At 36.8% G+C, this 17,504-nt stretch overlaps 1 protein-coding gene across 37 annotated transcripts in view; it reads right to left on the bottom strand.

Moving 5' to 3' along the window:
- The window catches only part of ARB2A (ARB2 cotranscriptional regulator A), a 513,783-nt gene that overhangs the window by 432,381 nt on the left and 63,898 nt on the right, over nt 1–17,504 (bottom strand). For all 37 annotated transcript variants that reach the window (XM_078365170.1, XM_054252603.2, XM_035291203.3 and 34 more), the window contains 2 exons: nt 17,258–17,359; nt 14,912–15,012 (listed from right to left, as the gene is read on the bottom strand). In XM_078365170.1, coding sequence (XP_078221296.1) covers nt 14,912–15,012; nt 17,258–17,359 — 203 coding nt within the window. The remainder of the gene's footprint in view (nt 1–14,911; nt 15,013–17,257; nt 17,360–17,504) is intronic.

The following is a 17,504-nucleotide window of genomic DNA, read 5'->3' as shown; positions in this document are numbered from 1 at the left end:
AAAAATTCCCAGCAAGGCCATGTGATAGAGAACGAAATAGCATTTTTAGGAGAGGAAAGCAAGGGTGTAGCTCAGAAACCATTTGCTAAGGGAATTAATATGGCTAAATGGAAGTCAGGTGCTAACCATCAAGGCAATGAATAAAAGGCACTAAAAGCATTACAGAGATCTTCAAGGCCGCCCTTCAAGTGTCTGCTCTCCACACGTCTGCTTCCCAAATTCCAGTACAGCCACTTTTCTATCAGCCCCATGTGTGGCTTTATTTAAAAACATTTAATAAACAAAGCTTATAAATAAATAAACTTGCTGTTCCAAAAAGTACAAGCCACAAATCTTGGTGGCACAATGCTATGGCTCAAGTGAACCAAGATGTCACTTGTACTGCTGCTCTCAAACCAGAAGCTATGATGGTGTCAACATGGTATTGTCTCTGAAGATGTGCAGAGTGTGCAGGCCAGATGACATGGTAGCTTCTACCTAGATTTTAAAGAAGGTATCAAATTGCCTGGGAGCCCAGGCAGAATCCTCATGCAGGGATGGAGCCCCAACAGAGAGTCTCCAATAGAATGCATAGTGAAATGACAGGTACAAGGCTACCCACGCTCAAGACCCCAGAACTGTAGAGTCACCAGCAATATGTGACACTGTGTTAGGCTATTTTTGCACTGCTTAAAGAAATACCTGAGAATGGATAATTTATAAAAAAAAGAGATTTAATTGGCTCACAGTTCTTCAGGCTTTAAAGAAAGCATGGTGCTGTCATCTGCTCAGCTTCTGGGGAGGCCTTAGCAATCTTACATTCATGGCAAAATGCAAAAAGGAATCAGGTGTCTCACATGGCAAGAGCTGGAGCCAGAGACAGGTAGGGGGATGTGCCACACACATTTAAACAAGCAGATCTTGTGATGACTTACTATCAAAGCATATCTCGTGATGACTTACTATCACAAAAAGGACAGCAAGGGAATGGTGCTAAACTATTCATGAGAAATCCATTCCCATGATCCAATTGGCTCCTACCAGGCCCTGTCTCCAATACTGTGAATTACAAGGTAACATGAGATTTGTTGGGGACATATATTCAAACTACATCAAACACCAGCCTGAGAAAGCCACAGGCAAAAACATGTAATCCCAAACTCAAAGACCAGTACACAGGCTCCACCCAGGAGTCCACAGGCGAAGACTTCCCAAAACTGAGGGAACCCATCCCTCACCTTGCAATCATTCTGTAATTGTGTCCTGGAGGTGGCACATAAAGTGAAAGATGATTCTGGAGTTCTAAGATTTGATACCTATCCTATAGGTTTCAGATTTGCTTTGAAGTGGTGATTCCTTTCTTCTGTGCGTTCATCCCTTTTGGAAGGAATGTTTATGATATGGTTAGGCTTTCTGTCCCCACCCAAATCTCATCTAGAATTGTAATCCCCAAGTGTTGAGGGAGAGATGTGGTGGGAGGTTATTGGATCATAAGGGTGGTTCCCTCCATGCTGTTCTCATGATAGTGAGTGAGTTCTCATGAGATCTGACGGTTTTATAAGTGTTTTGGTAGTCCTTCTCTTGCTCACTTCTTCTCTCCCGCCTGCTACTATGTAAGACATGCCTGCGTCCTCTTCCACTATGACTCTAAGTTTCCTGTGGCCTTCCCAGCCATGTGGAACTGTGAGTCAATTAAAGCTCTTTCATTTATAAACTACAGTCTTGGGTGTTCCTTTATTGCAGTGTGAGAACAGACTAATACAGTTTACCCTATACCTGTCCTGCCATGGTATTTTAGTAGATAACTTATTTCTTATTTTACAGGCTGACAACTGGAAGAAGCTTGCCTTGAGTCACACATGAGACTTTGGAATTTGAACTTGTGAATTGGTGCTGGAATGAGTTAAGACTCTGGGAACCTTTGTGATTAAATAATTATATAGATAATATATAATATATGTAATACATATATAATACATACACAGAAGAAAGGAATACATTATATTATTACTAACATAATGTAATATTAAATATTAATATATTCTATATTATATATTACATATAATAGGTATTATATGTAATGTATATTATATATATAATATTATATGAGACAGAGAGAGACTGAATTTTGCTGTATCACCCAGGCTGGAGTGCAGTGGCATGATCTCCACCCACAGCAACCTCTGCCACCCTAGTTCAAGCAATTCTCCTGCCTCAGCCTCCTGAGTTGCTAGGATTACAGGTGCCCACCACTATTAATTTTTGTATTTTTCATAGAGATGAGGTTTCACCATGTTGGCCAGACTGGTCTCAAACTCCTGACTTCAAGTGATCCACCTACCTCAGCCTCCCAAAGTGCTGGGATTACAGGCATGAATCACGGTGCTCAGCTGAAATGAATATATTTTGCATATAAGAAGGACATCAGTTTTGGGAAGCCAGGGATGGACTGCTATGGTTTGGACGTAATTTGTCCCTGACAAAAGTCGCATTTACATTTAATTGTTAATGTAATACTATTGAGAGACGGCACCTGTAAGAAGTGATTAGGTCCTTAAAGTAGATTGATGTCTTTCTCTCAAGACTGGGTTATTTCTCGGGACTGGATTAATTCTTGTGGAAATGGGCTAGTTCTCTAGAGAGCAGGTTGTTACAAAGTGAGGTTGCCTCTTGTCTTTTACCCTTTTGGAATGTCTGCTTCCCCTTCTCTTTCTCTACCATTTTATGATGCAGCATGAGGCCTGCACCAGAAGCTAAGCAGATCCCAGTGTTATGCTTCTTGAAGTTCCCAGCCTCCAGAATTATCAGCCAAACAAAGAAGTTTTCTTTATAAATTACCTAGTCTCTAGTATTCTGTTACAGCAATACAAAATGGGCTAAAACATAGAATAATATCTGTATCTTAAGGTCAGCTGTCTGGTAGACTTAAATATACATGCCAAGTCCCTTCACAGCAGTACTTAGGTTTGTGTTTGATTGAGTAAGCAGGAGATGGAAATTTTTGAGGAACATATTTAGATGTATATCTACCACAGAGGGCAAAAGTTTGATTTTTCTAATTCCATCATATTTATTACCTTCATCAGCCTGTATTCTTTGATAAAGAACATTCTTCCTTACCTGCAAATAAACCACAGTTCTTCATAAAAAGGCCAACTACTTAATTCTTTCCCTCTGCTTACGAATTTTCAGATAACTTTCATGTAAAAATGGCAAATTGGCTTATTTCTTAAAAGATTATGAAATCATAACTTTGTTTATTAAATATCATATTATCAATAAGAACCCTTATTCTGTTTTATCCTAAAATTGTACCAACTTTGCCCAAAAGAAGTCCTTTCTAGTTGGCTTTCTGTCCTTTTCACATGCTTCCATTAAACTGATTGCTTGCTTTTTGACAAAGGACAATGTCCTAGGCCAGGGGTCCCAAACCTGCAGGCCACAGTTCAGTACTGATCCACGGTCCATTAGGAACCATGCTGCACAGCAGGAGGTGACCAGCAGGCGAGGAAGCATTACTGCCTGAGCTCTGCCTCTGGTCACATCGGTGGCGGCATTAGATTCTCTTAGGAACACAAACCCTACTGTGAACTGCACATACAAGGGATCTAGGTTGCATATTCATTATGAAAATCTAACTACTGCTTGATGATCTGAGATGAAACAGTTTGATCCTGAAGCCATCCCTTAGCCCCAGTCCATGGAAAAACTGTCTTCCATGAAACCAGTTCCCAGTGCCAAAAAGGTTGGGACCACTGTCCAAGGCTCATCTTTTATTTTCTTAGTTACAAATTTGAAATCAGCCTTTTCTCCAAGGAGCCCTGGCTCTTTTTACTAAGCAATGCATTTAGAAACCAGGATCTTATATGTACATACACATATACATCACTATATGTGTGCTACTAAGGGAGTCAGTACTTCCAAGCTCTTTTGGTTAGCAGATCTAGAAAATACATTTTTAAAACATGATGAGTTTATAGTGATATTCCCAAAATTTTCTTAACTGCTTTGATTTTATATTCATCTCTCTCTAGTCCTGATATTGGTTCATAATTACATTTACTTATTTATTTACTTTAGTATATCATATTATTAAACATGTTTCAAAATTATTACACCACTATCAGTGTAACAATAAAACCACTAATTTCAACATTTCATTGGCCATTGTTTTTTCCTGAGGATACACCAAGCAAAGGAAGGGCTTGGAACCAACCCAAATGTCCATCAATATTAGACTTTGATAAAGAAAATGTGGCACATACACACCATGAAATACTATGCAGCCATAAAAAAAAATGAGTTCATGTCCTTTGCAGGGACATGGATGAAGCTGGAAACCATCATTCTCAGCAAACTAATGCAGGAACAGGAAACCAAACACTGCATGTTCTCACTCATAAGTGGAAGTTGAACAATGAGAACATATGGGCACAGGGAAGGAATATCACACACTGGGGCCTGTCAAGGGGTGGAGTGCTAGGGGAGGGATAGCATTAGGAGAAATACCTAATGTAGATGATAGGTTGATGAGTGCAGCAAACCACCACGGCACATGTATACCTATGTAACAAACTTGCACGTTCTGCACATATATCCCAGAATTTAAAGTATAATAAGAAAGAAAGAAAGAAAAATAAGAAAATAAGACCAGTAATTCACTAAGTGAATTTTAACATTTCAATGGCCATTGTTTTTATCCTAAGGATATATCCAGCAAAGAAAGGACTGACTGTATTCCAAATATTTGAAGTAATTTTTTTTTCTCTGCTCAGCTACATTACCAACTAGATGCATACTTATACTCATATGTTTCATTTTCTTTTCAGTTTTAGGGTATTCTTTAAGCATATCAAAATTTGTATATGGCTCAAATATCAAAATTACACAAAAAGGTATTAGAGAATTCACAAGGCCATTTCTTTATCCTATTCCTCCATATTTTCCATAGATAATGTGGATATTATCTTTCCAGTGTTTTCCACAAAAATAAACAAACAAATATATGTATATATTTCCTTTCCTTTCTCATACACACAGGAAAATAAAACCGTAATTTTATAAGATATTGGCAATTTCTCCTTTAAAAGAATTTATTACTTTACACTCCCACCAGCAAGATATGAGAAGTCCTGTTTCTCTACTGTCTATTCTACTAAATGAAGCTGAACATCTTTTCATATGTTTAAAGACTATTTGCATTTATTTTCCTATGAACCACTGGTTCATGCCTTTTACCCACTGATGCATTTGTAAGGAAGGTTTGGTTTGGGTTTTTTTGTTTCTTTGTTTCTGTTTTTGTTGTGGTCTTTCTCTTCTCAACTTTTAGAAAGGCAAGTAGTGTTTGGAATCTTCCTTGCTATTCGATAAGATAAAATATTCCCATTTCATTTCATGGCACTCATTTCTTTCCCCTGTCAGGAATCAGACATTTCTCTAAAGAATTCAGGTTCTTTACTGGAATCCAGGTTCTATTATTAGGTGGGTATTTCAAGACCATAATCAGTGCTACTGGGTTGGCAGGTTTTATTTCATTTTTTTGCATTTATATCTCTGATTCCTTTAGAGTTCATTCTGGTGTACACAGTGATGAAGAGTCAATTGCTAAAAGTTCCTTTTCCCTCACTGATTTATGATTGCACCTTAACATAAAATAAGTTTTCATGTGTAGTTGGGCTTTCTATGTATTTTCTGCATTTTGCATTCTGTTCAATTGGTCTGTGTCTGTTCATATGTCAATAACCTATTTTTTAAAGAGGCTTATAGTTTTTCTCAACCACAAAACATGGAAAATTATGTCAGCAACTTTTTTTTTCTATTCTAAGACACCTACGTAGTAATACTATCCATATGTAGTACTCCACTTATAGAAATGGATATTAGAGAGAAAGATGGAAGTAAAAGGAGTCTGCTAACAAATTCTGGGTCAATGGCCATTTCCTCATCTCTCCTATAGAAAGATAAGCTTGATGTCAGTAATCATAAGTAGACAGAGTGAAAAGAGAAAATCAGCAAACTAAACCATTATAATATCAATATATTAGAAATCGTCTTAATCAATAGCTTAATCAATGCATTTCTTTTCAATCCTAGTATTTGCATAGCACATTAAAAAATATAAAATAATATCATATCTACCCATCTTATTCTTCACAATAGTATAAATAATTTTATTCTCATTTTATAACAGAGGCTTGCAAATACCACTTTTCTAAAGTTATACAGATGTGACTGAGCCAGAACTATAACCCAGATCTCCTCATGGCCCGTAAAATATAAGATGCATGAATTTCACATTACATAAAGGTATCAATTATACACAGAAAATCAAATTATATTCAAATATTTGAGTGTTAAAATAATGAAGTTGTTCATAGTTTCAAATATGTGAATATAGCCACTGAAAAAAATCATTTAAGATGGCACTGACCTATATTGTTTAATCTCATTTTTAAAATGTAATATTTTCAGTAATTTTCCATTATTTTAGAAAACATATTACTAATTTAAGTCCAGAGAATAAAATTATACTCTTGGTTGTTTTTATAAGTGTGATCCTATCCATCAATAAAAAACACAAGCTTACAAGGTTACCTAATTGCTGCTACTCTCTTCTTAAACATACTGACAATTTATTAATTCTTAAAGAAGTTTTCCAGATATAAAAGAAAACACAAAGATCAAAATTGGGCAAGAAAACTGAATCTTTCATAGCGCTTTCTATAATTTCTGCTGAAACATAAATTCTCCATTTAATGTTATAATAATTCAGTATGGACATGAAAGAGAAAAACTATAACATTTCAAAGATTACATGCTGGTTTCTACCATCTTATTTATTACTTAATATGATAGACTTTGCAGTCTTTCTCTGGGTTTAACAGAAACATTATTTCTTGACATTCAACTCCAATATATATTAAATATACACTAAAGTACTAAAATGGTACTTTAAGAGTTACCATTTCACACCACTCTCCCACCTCCTTAAGCTGACAATATTTTTCTAACTTTGGAGAAAAATTATCCAAACTTACTAAGGGCTATGTATTTTATTCAAGCTCTATATGGATAGTACAAAAATATATACACATATCAGCAAAAGCATTTGTTTGACCACAAAAACGTAACTGTGAATGTAAAGAATATTCTTTTGTGTATTTTCATTTTAAAAAGCAAACTGACATCTCAGTTTATTTTACTTACACAATAAGTTTAATTTACATAGAAATGATAGTGCATTCAGGAGTAAGACTTAAAAACAATTCCTACTGAATGACTGCTATAATAATCTCCCTAAGAAAGAAATAAACATAAACTAAAACAACAGTTGTGAAACATATATAGTAGCGCTCAGCTAAAGACAAAACTCGATATTCAGTAGGAAAATGCTAAAAAAAAACAGAGGGGGTTTTTGTTTAGATTTCTGGTTGAAATCAAAATCTGTTTCCTTAAGACTTCGATCTTAAGCATATTAAAAGCTATTTATTAAGGCAGGCTCTCAGGCAGTAAAGTCAAAATTGCACTATTAACTGTATGCGCCCCTGTGATGATCAATCAGAAGACAAGATGGTTTTTAGCGCTTCCATGTCCAGGATCTAATGAAATCCTTTCTACAGCTTCTCACTTAATGAAACTCTAACATTAAATACTAAATTACTTCCAGAATCTAAATACAAAGGTTTATCTGTTTTCTAGAATCTGTGGAAAGTTATATAAGAACCTACATTTCCTAAATTATAATGATAAACATCTGAAGTTTGAATTTAAGTGTCAGATGTTTGAACTAGAGCAATTCCATTTTGAATAGGAGCTGGGTAAAATGAGGCTGACACCTACTGGGCTGCATTCCTAGACATTTAAGACATTCAAGACATTCTAAGTCACAGGATGAGACAGGAGGTGGGCACTAGATGCAGGTCATAAAGACCTTGATGATAAAACAGGTTGAAGTAAAAAAGCCGGCCAAAACCCAAAAAAACTAAGATGGACACGAGAGTGACCTCTGGTCCTCACTGCTACACTCTCACCAACACCCTGACAGTATACCAAATGCCATGGCAACATCGGGAAGTTACCCAATATGGTCTAAAAAGGGGAGGCAGAAATAACATACCCCTCGTTTAGCATATCAGCAAGAAATAACCATAAAAATGGGCAACCAGCAGCCCTCAGGGCTGCTCTGTCTATGGGGTAACCATTCATTTATTCCTCTACTCTCTTAATAAACTTGTTTTCACTTTACTCTATGGACTTGTCCTGAATTGTTTGTTGTGCAAGATACAAGAACCCTCTCCTGGGGTCTGGATCAGGACCTCTTTCCTGTAACATCTTTCTACAACCACAGAAAGGACTATAGTGTGGAAAGTTCAAACCCAAAGGCTAACTTTGGTAAGTGGTGGCATAACATCTTTCTGGCAAACCCAGACAAGATGATACTGAAGAAATCCCCCTCCAACCCCCACCCCTTATCAAAAGGAAAAAGACTGTGGCACTGATTGGCTGACTTTGGGTATGTGATAGGGTATGGGGTAAAGGATGGCACTGGGTTAGAGGTGCAACTTAGGGGAGTTAGCATCTCTCTAAGACAGAGTGGGTTAGAGGCCTCTTAATAAAAGACAAGGACAAACCTGAGTTAGAGGCCCACTGGGGAGGGTTAGAGTCCCTTCTAAAATTTAGGGCTTAGAGGCCCCTCTGAGTAGAGTCCCTTTAGGCTAAGAATGGCTTTGGCACCACGGCATGTTAAATGCTTTTCTCTTTGAATTCATCTGCCTTGCACTCTTTGCTAATGGCTATGAGTGACAGGATTAGGCATGTACAGGATTGTGAGACATGGGGAGCTTTTTCCTCCCTAAAGAAGAAACTTAAGAGCTAATGGGACTGCTGGAAAAGATCCCTTCTTGACTGACAAGCAGCCGCCTGAACTTCTGATTCAGCATTGCTGCAATGAGTGGGTCTTTCTCTGGCCTCCCTGAGCTTTTCACTTTCTTTACTGTGCCATAGGCAATACTTTTCTCTCTTTCGGTTCCCTTTCTTATCTTTTCTATTACTCAGGGAAACCATCTCGCCCAGAGATCACAAGTTGAAACCCCTGGTCCAAGGTTGGATTAATGATGATGGGGCACAACAAGGGGCAAGTTTAAGCCTTGCCAGTTTGATATTGTGTGCTAAGCAGAGGGGCTAATGTCTATGTTTCGTTACACATATTTTGCTCTGGCCAGAGGGAAAAAGATAACTTTCCTTTGTGTTGTACCTTGGCCCTCAGGGCTGTGGTGCAGCCGGTCATGTTACTAGGGCCACTTAGGAAAAGTGAACCCAGAAGCCTGTCATGCCAGCAAAAGGGGAAGAATTTCTTACTAGTCAGACTTCTGGCTCTCTGTCTCTCTGTTCAAACTGGTTGAATAAATGGTAAAAATCATTATCTCCTGTAATGTTTTCATTAATTAGAAAAAGGATTTGTGAGGCTAGTCTTTAAGTTCCAGTGAATCTGGTGTGCTTTGTGTCCTTCTGCATTGTTCTGTCATAAGGAGGGGCACCTTAGGATGGAACATGAGCTTAGGAAACCTGTAAGCCCAGTTTTCAAGATGGCCCAGCAAACTGGTCTGTCATGTCCTTGGGAGCTTGACCTTGTAACCACGTGGCCATGCTTTCACTTTTCCATAATGATGGCCTAGGTTTAGGGTCCAGTTCCTGGCTTAGGGAATTACTCCTTTTACTTCTGTCTCTCTGTGTATGTACATGTGTTGTGTGTGTGAGGTTTATATATTCAAGAACTTTAATTAATTGGTTTAATAATAAGAGCTTAAATCAAATACACTGTCAGAAAAGTAAAAAGTATAATGTCTTTTATTTAGTTCACGTGACAAGTAATCTTTGGGAAGTAAAGACAGTTTTAAAGATTATTGGCAAAATAAAAGTATCTTCAAAATGTAAACATTTGGTCTAAATTACATAGGTCAGATATTAAGTTCCCTAAATACTTTAAGATCATAAACCGCTTCTTTGACTATTAAAAATTATTCAATTTACCTGTTTGAAGCATTGGATCCTAGATAAGCCTGGGACATGTGGAATTAGCCACATCCCCTAGCTATGTTGGAAGGAGTCAGCCCTTATATGCACTTTGCCTGGTGTGTCCTAGGCTAGTCTCCACACCTATTACATAATTAAAAGCCTGAACTTACCAAGGTTTTTCACCAAAAATAAAAGTTACTTAGAGTTAACAGTGTAACATGTAATTGAGACTATGGAAGAAACAGTTCTACACGCAAGGCGTAAAGAGAGTAAAATCTGTTTTTGATAAAAGATTATAAGGCATGGGAATGTGAATTTCCTGCCTAGAATAAAGATACAATGGACTGTTTTAAGTTAGATGGAACAAAATTGAAGGTTTAAGCAAGTTGTGGAAGGTTTGTAAAAAAATCTGTGTGTGAACAAAGGGGTATTATTCGGGTTTTCTGTAAACTGCACATTGGAATAAAAGCACAACAGGCTTTTCCTAGAGCACTGATCTCTTTAACAAAAAATCTGCTTTTAACAAAAATTTGTAAAAGGTTATAAAAAGTTTATGAGAATCTTACCTTACGGTCAAACATTAAAATTGGGTAGATATGTCTATAAGGCTTTCTTAAGAATTGGATATAACATTAATAGTACAGTATTTCAAAGGTAAAATTTGGCTTATTTGGTATAAAAGTCATACAGGAATTATTAACAAATGTGAAGTGGTATTTAACTTTTCCTTTGGGTTACATTTCTATAAACTTGTTATTAATAAGTATCACAAAACTGTGTTAAGATTCTTGTAATTCTGATATGCCTCAGTATAGGACATCAGTAATAATTAAAATTGTTACATAAAATCACTGTATGCCACAGAGGTTATCAAATTTCTTTGTCAATTGTGTTTCTGACGGTGGCTGAGCTAAAATATTTTGTCACCCACAGACAACTGTTGTCTTGTTTTAATCCGCTTTAGAAAGTGGTTAACTACAGGACTCTAACAGATGTTGTGATATCAGAATAGAGGAAAAAATCTTTCAGGACGTTCATGGAGACCTAAGGTGTTCCTGAATATCAAGCAGAACATGAGTTACCTGAATAGACTGAACCAATAGAAAACTAAAGCAGTCTTTAACTTTGCTTGAAACAGTGATGATCCTTTGTTTTGTTTTCCAGTCAAGAAAACTTTTCTTTTGAGCTATTTACAGCTTTTAGCAATTGAGTAAAATATACTCCTGTGAATAAAACTTGGAGCACAGTTGTTTCTCTACCTAATTTCTCCAAAATTTGGAAACTAGTTGTGAGTATTCTTAACTTAAGCAACATAGTTATTTGCATAAGTGCAGTAAAAATCTTTTGCCCAGGACACAATTGGAAAAACTGGTTATTTTACCAAGTCTGTGACTGGAACAGCACGCTTTCCTTTAAGGAATCAAATTTAACTTGTAGAGCCAATAAACACTGCTTGCAGAACTGGCCTCATTCATTGCCTACACAGTCCCTGTACAGGGTTTCTGACCTGTGGCAAATAAACAATGTCACTTCCTAACAGGTTCAGGAGACCCAAGTTATCTTGGGACCTCAAAGAGTAATTTACCCAACTCATAGTTATTTAAGGATTTAAATCCATGGCTGGGCTTGGCTTTAAAAAAGTCTTATCTGAAATTCCCTATGGAACAGAGTTCCATCAAAGTCAATTTTAAAAGCCTAAGTGAAAAATAATTGTTCTTGCTGCACTTTATACAAATAATCAGACCAAGTATACTAAAGCAAATTGGTCTCACCATGATTTGTCTTTAGTAAAAATGTGAAACTGGAGAGAGAAATTATGTTTCAAGAACTATGGGACACTCATTATTAATTTCTAGTCTTATTAGTTGCTTTTAAGTTTGCTTCTGCAATTTTGGCTCACCCTATTTATTCCTGTGAAAGAACCAGTCATCTCTGACTACTGCTCAGAAGAAACAAGAGGGTTGAGTAGCATAAAAATCTGGATCAGTATTCTAATTCTGGGCGTATATTGGAATTGACTAGCAACCCCCTCTCAGCTTGGTTCCAACAGTTGCCCAGTTCATGTAACACCTTCTAATTTAGTTACTTGGGATAATTTTACTGATTTTGCTTTACTGTTGTGGAATATATTGCTGTTGTACTCTTTGTGTAGGAATGCAAAATAAGCTTACTCAACATTTTCCTAAATTGAACACTTATTAATCTTCCAGATATCACCTCAAGAGTCATGAATGACCCGTACCAATGCTTTCTGACAGCTCCTCTCTATTCCAAATACTCTCTACACTGAATACAGAGAACCTCATAGTTAGGCAGTAATATCATCACCCCTATTCAGCCTGAAGAAAGTTATAGAAGATGGATCTTCGTCCCTCTGCAACCATTAGGATTAAGGGATCTCTTATAAAAGGGAGGGTAGAAACGTCAGAGATGTTTGAACCAAAACAACTCCATCTTTAATAGGAGCTGGGTAAAATGAGGCTAAGACCTACTGGGATACATTCTTAGACAAATAAGGCATTCTAAGTCACAGGATAAGATTGGAGGTTGGCACAAGATACAGGTCATAAAGACCTTGCGATAAAACTGTTTGCGTTAAAGAAGCCAGCCAAAACCAACCAAAACAGATGGCCATGAGAGTGACCTATGGTTGCCCTCATGGCTACACTCGCCCCAAGCACCATGACAGTTTACCAATGCCATGGCAATGTCGGGAAGGTACCCTACATATGGGAGGCCAAGGCAGGTGGATCACCCGAGGTCAAGAGTTGGAGACCAGCCTAGCCAACATGGGGAAAGCATGTCTCTACCAGAAAATACAAAAATTAGCTGGGTGTGGTGGCACTCACCTGTAATCCCAGCTACTTGGGAGGCTGAGGCAAAAGAATTGCTTGAATCCAGGAGGTGAAGGTTGCAGTGAGCTGAGATCATGCCACTGCACTCCAGCCTGGACAACAGACCAAGACTCCATGTCCAAAAAAAAAAAAAAAAAAAAAAAAGGAAGTTACCCTATAGGGTTATATAGTTAAAAAGAGAGGCATGAATAATCCACCCCTTGTTTAGCATATCATAAAGAAATAAACATAAAAATGGGCAACCAGCAGCCCTCGGGGCTGCTCTATCTATGGAGTAGCTATTCTTTTATTCCTTTACTTTCTTAATAAACTTGTTTGTTCTTTATGAACTTGCCCTGAATTTTTTCTTATGTGAGATCCAAGAACCCTTTCTTGGGGTCTGAAACAGGACACCTGCCCTGTAACATAACTATTAATATCTTCCAATAAATTACGCCATGTATAGTCTATTTTTATCAAATACTTTTAAATCGCAAAAGCCTTAATCATGGTATATTTATCAAAAGTCTTCTAAAGGGACTCCTAGCAATCTTTTGCTGTCAGTGGGGAAACAGAGGGGAATTATCTTTTTATCCTGGACAACAAACAAATCTGCCCACTGCCTTGGAGGGTGACACACCTCAGTTTTTTAAGCCTGTTTCCTATACAGTTGTCCTTGAAAAGATGATCCAGAGCAAAAGCTGTCAAAGCCTTTGCTCAGAGACATATGGAAATGCAGAAGATCCAAGAACGATCTCCCAGAAAATGATATATTCTTCATGCTATTATACTTACGTTACCATATATTCTTTATGTGATAATTTAACCAAGTAATTCATTTTTAGCACTCAAAAACAAAAAAATACAGAAAGTTCAGTTTTTCCTTAGAAAACTAATGTAATTATTACACTAAACTTATGTATCCATCTACATTTTTATTAAAAAATGCCACTTAATATGACACAGAATGAGTAAAACTTTTCACTTTACCAAACTATTCATCTAAATGGCAAATGACATTTTCAAAGGTTTCTTATAAGCAGTACCATATGAAGTACCTAATGTTCACAAGGCCTACTCCTTTATCCAGTCATATATAAGTAGGTTAAATTCAACCTATTAGCCAAATGTCAATATTCTTCACACAAATAAACACCTGAAAGAACACTTATTCATTCTGGCACAGTAGGGGATTCAACCTTTAAAAACATTTTTAGGCTCCTCAGGGTAGCTCACACTGGTAATCCCAGCACTTTGGGAGGGATCACTTGAGGTCAGGAGTTCAAGACCAGCCTGGCCAAAAAACCCCGTCTCTTATAAAAATACAGAAAATAAATTAGGTGGTTTTGGTGGTGCGTGCCTGTAGTCCCAGCGACTCAGAGATTGAAGCACAAGACACTTGAACCTGGGAGGCAGTAAGATGAGATCATGCCACTGCACTCCAGCCTGAGTGACAGAGTGAGACCCTGTCTCAAAAACCAAACAAAATTTAAAAAATCAAATTAGAATTTTGCATAAATGTGTTTTCTTATGTAATGACTCAATACAAAATATTACAGTCATGGGAAGTATATGTTTGTGTAAAAAAGAAGGTTTTTCTTTTTGGGGACAGGGTCTAACTCTGTCAGCAAGGCTAGAGTACAGCACTGTGATTACAGCTCCCTGCAGCCTTGACTTCCTGGGCTCAAGTGATCCTCCCACCTCAGCCTCCCAAGTAACTAGGACTACAGGCACACATCACTACTTCTGGCTAATTTTTATCCTTTGTAGAGATATGATCTCACTATGATATCCAGACTGGTCTCACTCCATCTCCAACTGCTGGTCTCAAGTGATTCTCCTACCTTGACCTCCCAAAGTGTCGGGGTTATAGGTGTGAGCCACCACAGCTGGCCTAAAAACAGAAACTTTTAAATTGAGAATATGTTTCTAACATAATCACTAAAAATAAACAACAAAAAAAGCAAAAACCTTTTTTGAATCACATTTTGTAGAAAGAATGCATAAACTGCTGCATCTTCAAAACTTTTACTCTGAATATTTGAAATTGGGAAAAACAAATTAAAGTAGTGTATGTGACATACCTCTCCTAGAGCCTCGTATCTTTTCTGGTTCCATCTGTGCAAATCTTCCCGGTAGTTAAAAACAAATGGTTCCCCAGTTTTTATGTGTCTTAACTGTCCCTCTGAGAAGATAAACAAACAACACTGCTATACTTCAAAGTATATTTACAATAATATAGACATACAGCAAAGATCGTCTGATAAAAAATTAAAATAACTTTCACACAACAGTTTATCTTTTTCATTCGATTTTTTTCTTCAGGTATCAGTATGATGCAAACATACAGATTAAGAATGGTCCCCAAGTACTCAAAAGTTATTCTTCTTGACCTTCATCTCTCTAATCTAAAGTAAACAAACAATATTTTAAGGCCTAATATGTACCAAGACTTCTGCTAGCTATTGCTATGAACATGGCCCCCATCCTCAAGAAGCTTAGATGTTACCTAAGAAGTAAAGGCATAAATATTAAGAACGTAAACAACTTTTCAGGAAGCTAAACAAACAAGATTGAAATTCGTCAACAGGCATTCATGTAGACAATGAAGTCTAGAATCATTCTTGAAATATAAAAACTCTCTGTGGGCTAGAAGAGGTTCAGAAGGTTTCAGTGAGATTTCTCAAGTAGGTCTTCAAATATGGATAAGATGTCAAGTGAAAATTAGAGACAAGCAGTGAGCTAACACAGGCTCAGACTATCAAATCAGACTCACATGAAGTGAAGATCTTTACCGATAATGACTAAGCTTTACTAATAATTTCAAGGGTAGAAGGAATCAATCAGCACACGCAAGGCAGGGAGAGGTCTGCAGCATCCAGTCATTTTCCCCAGGTCCTTTCCTCTCAGTGTATACCACTCTCTGGCTCAAAGTAGATGAGGTCTCTATGTGATGCATACAGGTAACCTCACACCCTGGCGAGCATTTGGGTTATAAAATATTTCCATTTTATGTGCATAAGAGTTGTCTTGCTTATGTGATATTCCTCAGAGAAACATTTCTCATATCTAAAACCAGTCATCCTGCTCAAAGTATTCTATAGAAAAAGAATCCTCACAGCAAATATTAGTCTATATTTATTTTTATTTTTATTTAGATGGAGTCTTGCTCTGTCACCCAGGCTGGAGTAGAGTGACCCAATCTCGGCTCACTACAGCCTCCGCCTCCCAGGTTCATGTGATTATCAAGCCTCAGACTCCCGAGTAGCTGGGACCACAGGCACATGCCACTATGCCCAGCTAAATTTTTTAATTTTTTAGTAGAGATGAGGTTTCACTATGTTGTCCAGGCTGGTCTTGAATTCCTGACCTCAAATGATCTACCCACCTCTGCTTCCCAAAGTGCTAGGATTGCAGACATGAGCCATCGTGTCCAGACAGTCTAATTTATTAAGTGAGTTAATTAACAGCATGTTTATAAAGAAGGAGAAAAGACCAAGCCACTCAGCCCCTGGACAGGATTTTTTCCCCAGGGGTATTCCCAGAATAATTAGAAGAAAAACACACTACAGGCCAACTGCTTAAACTACTCTTCCCCTCCAAGCAACAAATATTACTACTTCTGTTGGCACAAAATAACTTTTACTAAAAACTATAAAAATTAATATCAGAGAAAAGAACAAAGTTTCTAGTCTTTTATTTTAAACTAAACATTTTAGTACATAATGACTGCCACCATAGGTCTTATTATCTGTAACTAATATTGGAAAGGAATATCCACTAATACAACGATGACAAAGCATCAATTTAGTTAATGCAGAACAACCAATCAAAACTACAACTCAAATGCACCTACCCTGTAATAACATTACCCTTCAAGTGTAACAGCGTATTATTAATCCAATGAATCATGATTCTCTATTCCAGAAATATCCTTGCAATGTATAGTATGTTCCTCCACATCCCAAGTGTAAAGGTTATTTTATTCAGAACTGAATTAATAAATTTTAAAACAAGGATGTTGCCTGAAAACTCATGGAAAACTACTTTAAAACATTGTTACAGATAATTATTGCCAGATACTTTAAGTAACATGTGAAACAATAGCAACTTTCTCTATAATTTAATTAGGAGTTCAAATTGCTCTTATCCTTATGCATATCAACCTGGGAGCTGAACCCTCAAGGTTCTAATGCATAAGCTGAATCAAATTCATGACCATTAGTTTACATAACTTGACAATTACAGGAAATTGTTACTTGATTCTTTCACTTGAATGAAAAATTTCACCATGCAAGGATAAGTCCTTACTTCTCAAAAGAGAAAACATTCTACTTGGCCTTTAAAAGTAGCAAATAATATCTGTCTTATTATTCTATGAGCATTGTCAAATAAATTTTGCATATATTATATGTAGATATACCACTTACTCTCATTAAAAGCATATTCAAATCCTTCCAGGGTATCAGGAAAATCAAGAGGTGGTTCATCTTTTTTCATTAGTTCATCCAAATCTATCCTTGATAATAAATCTAGAAAAGAAATAATATGAAATTTACTTACATTCATTTTCATAGTTTGTAACAAAGATCACATTTTAATTTAAAGTATTCTTTTGTTCTATTAATTTTTATGTGTTGCTTTAACTGATAAAGCTACTAAATTGAAATTCCAAAA

The sequence above is a fragment of the Callithrix jacchus genome, chromosome 2 (assembly GCF_049354715.1).
Source record: "Callithrix jacchus isolate 240 chromosome 2, calJac240_pri, whole genome shotgun sequence".
Lineage (NCBI taxonomy): Eukaryota > Metazoa > Chordata > Mammalia > Primates > Cebidae > Callithrix > Callithrix jacchus.
Note: the sequence above shows the minus strand (reverse complement) of the source record. Positions and strands in the feature narration are given on the sequence as shown.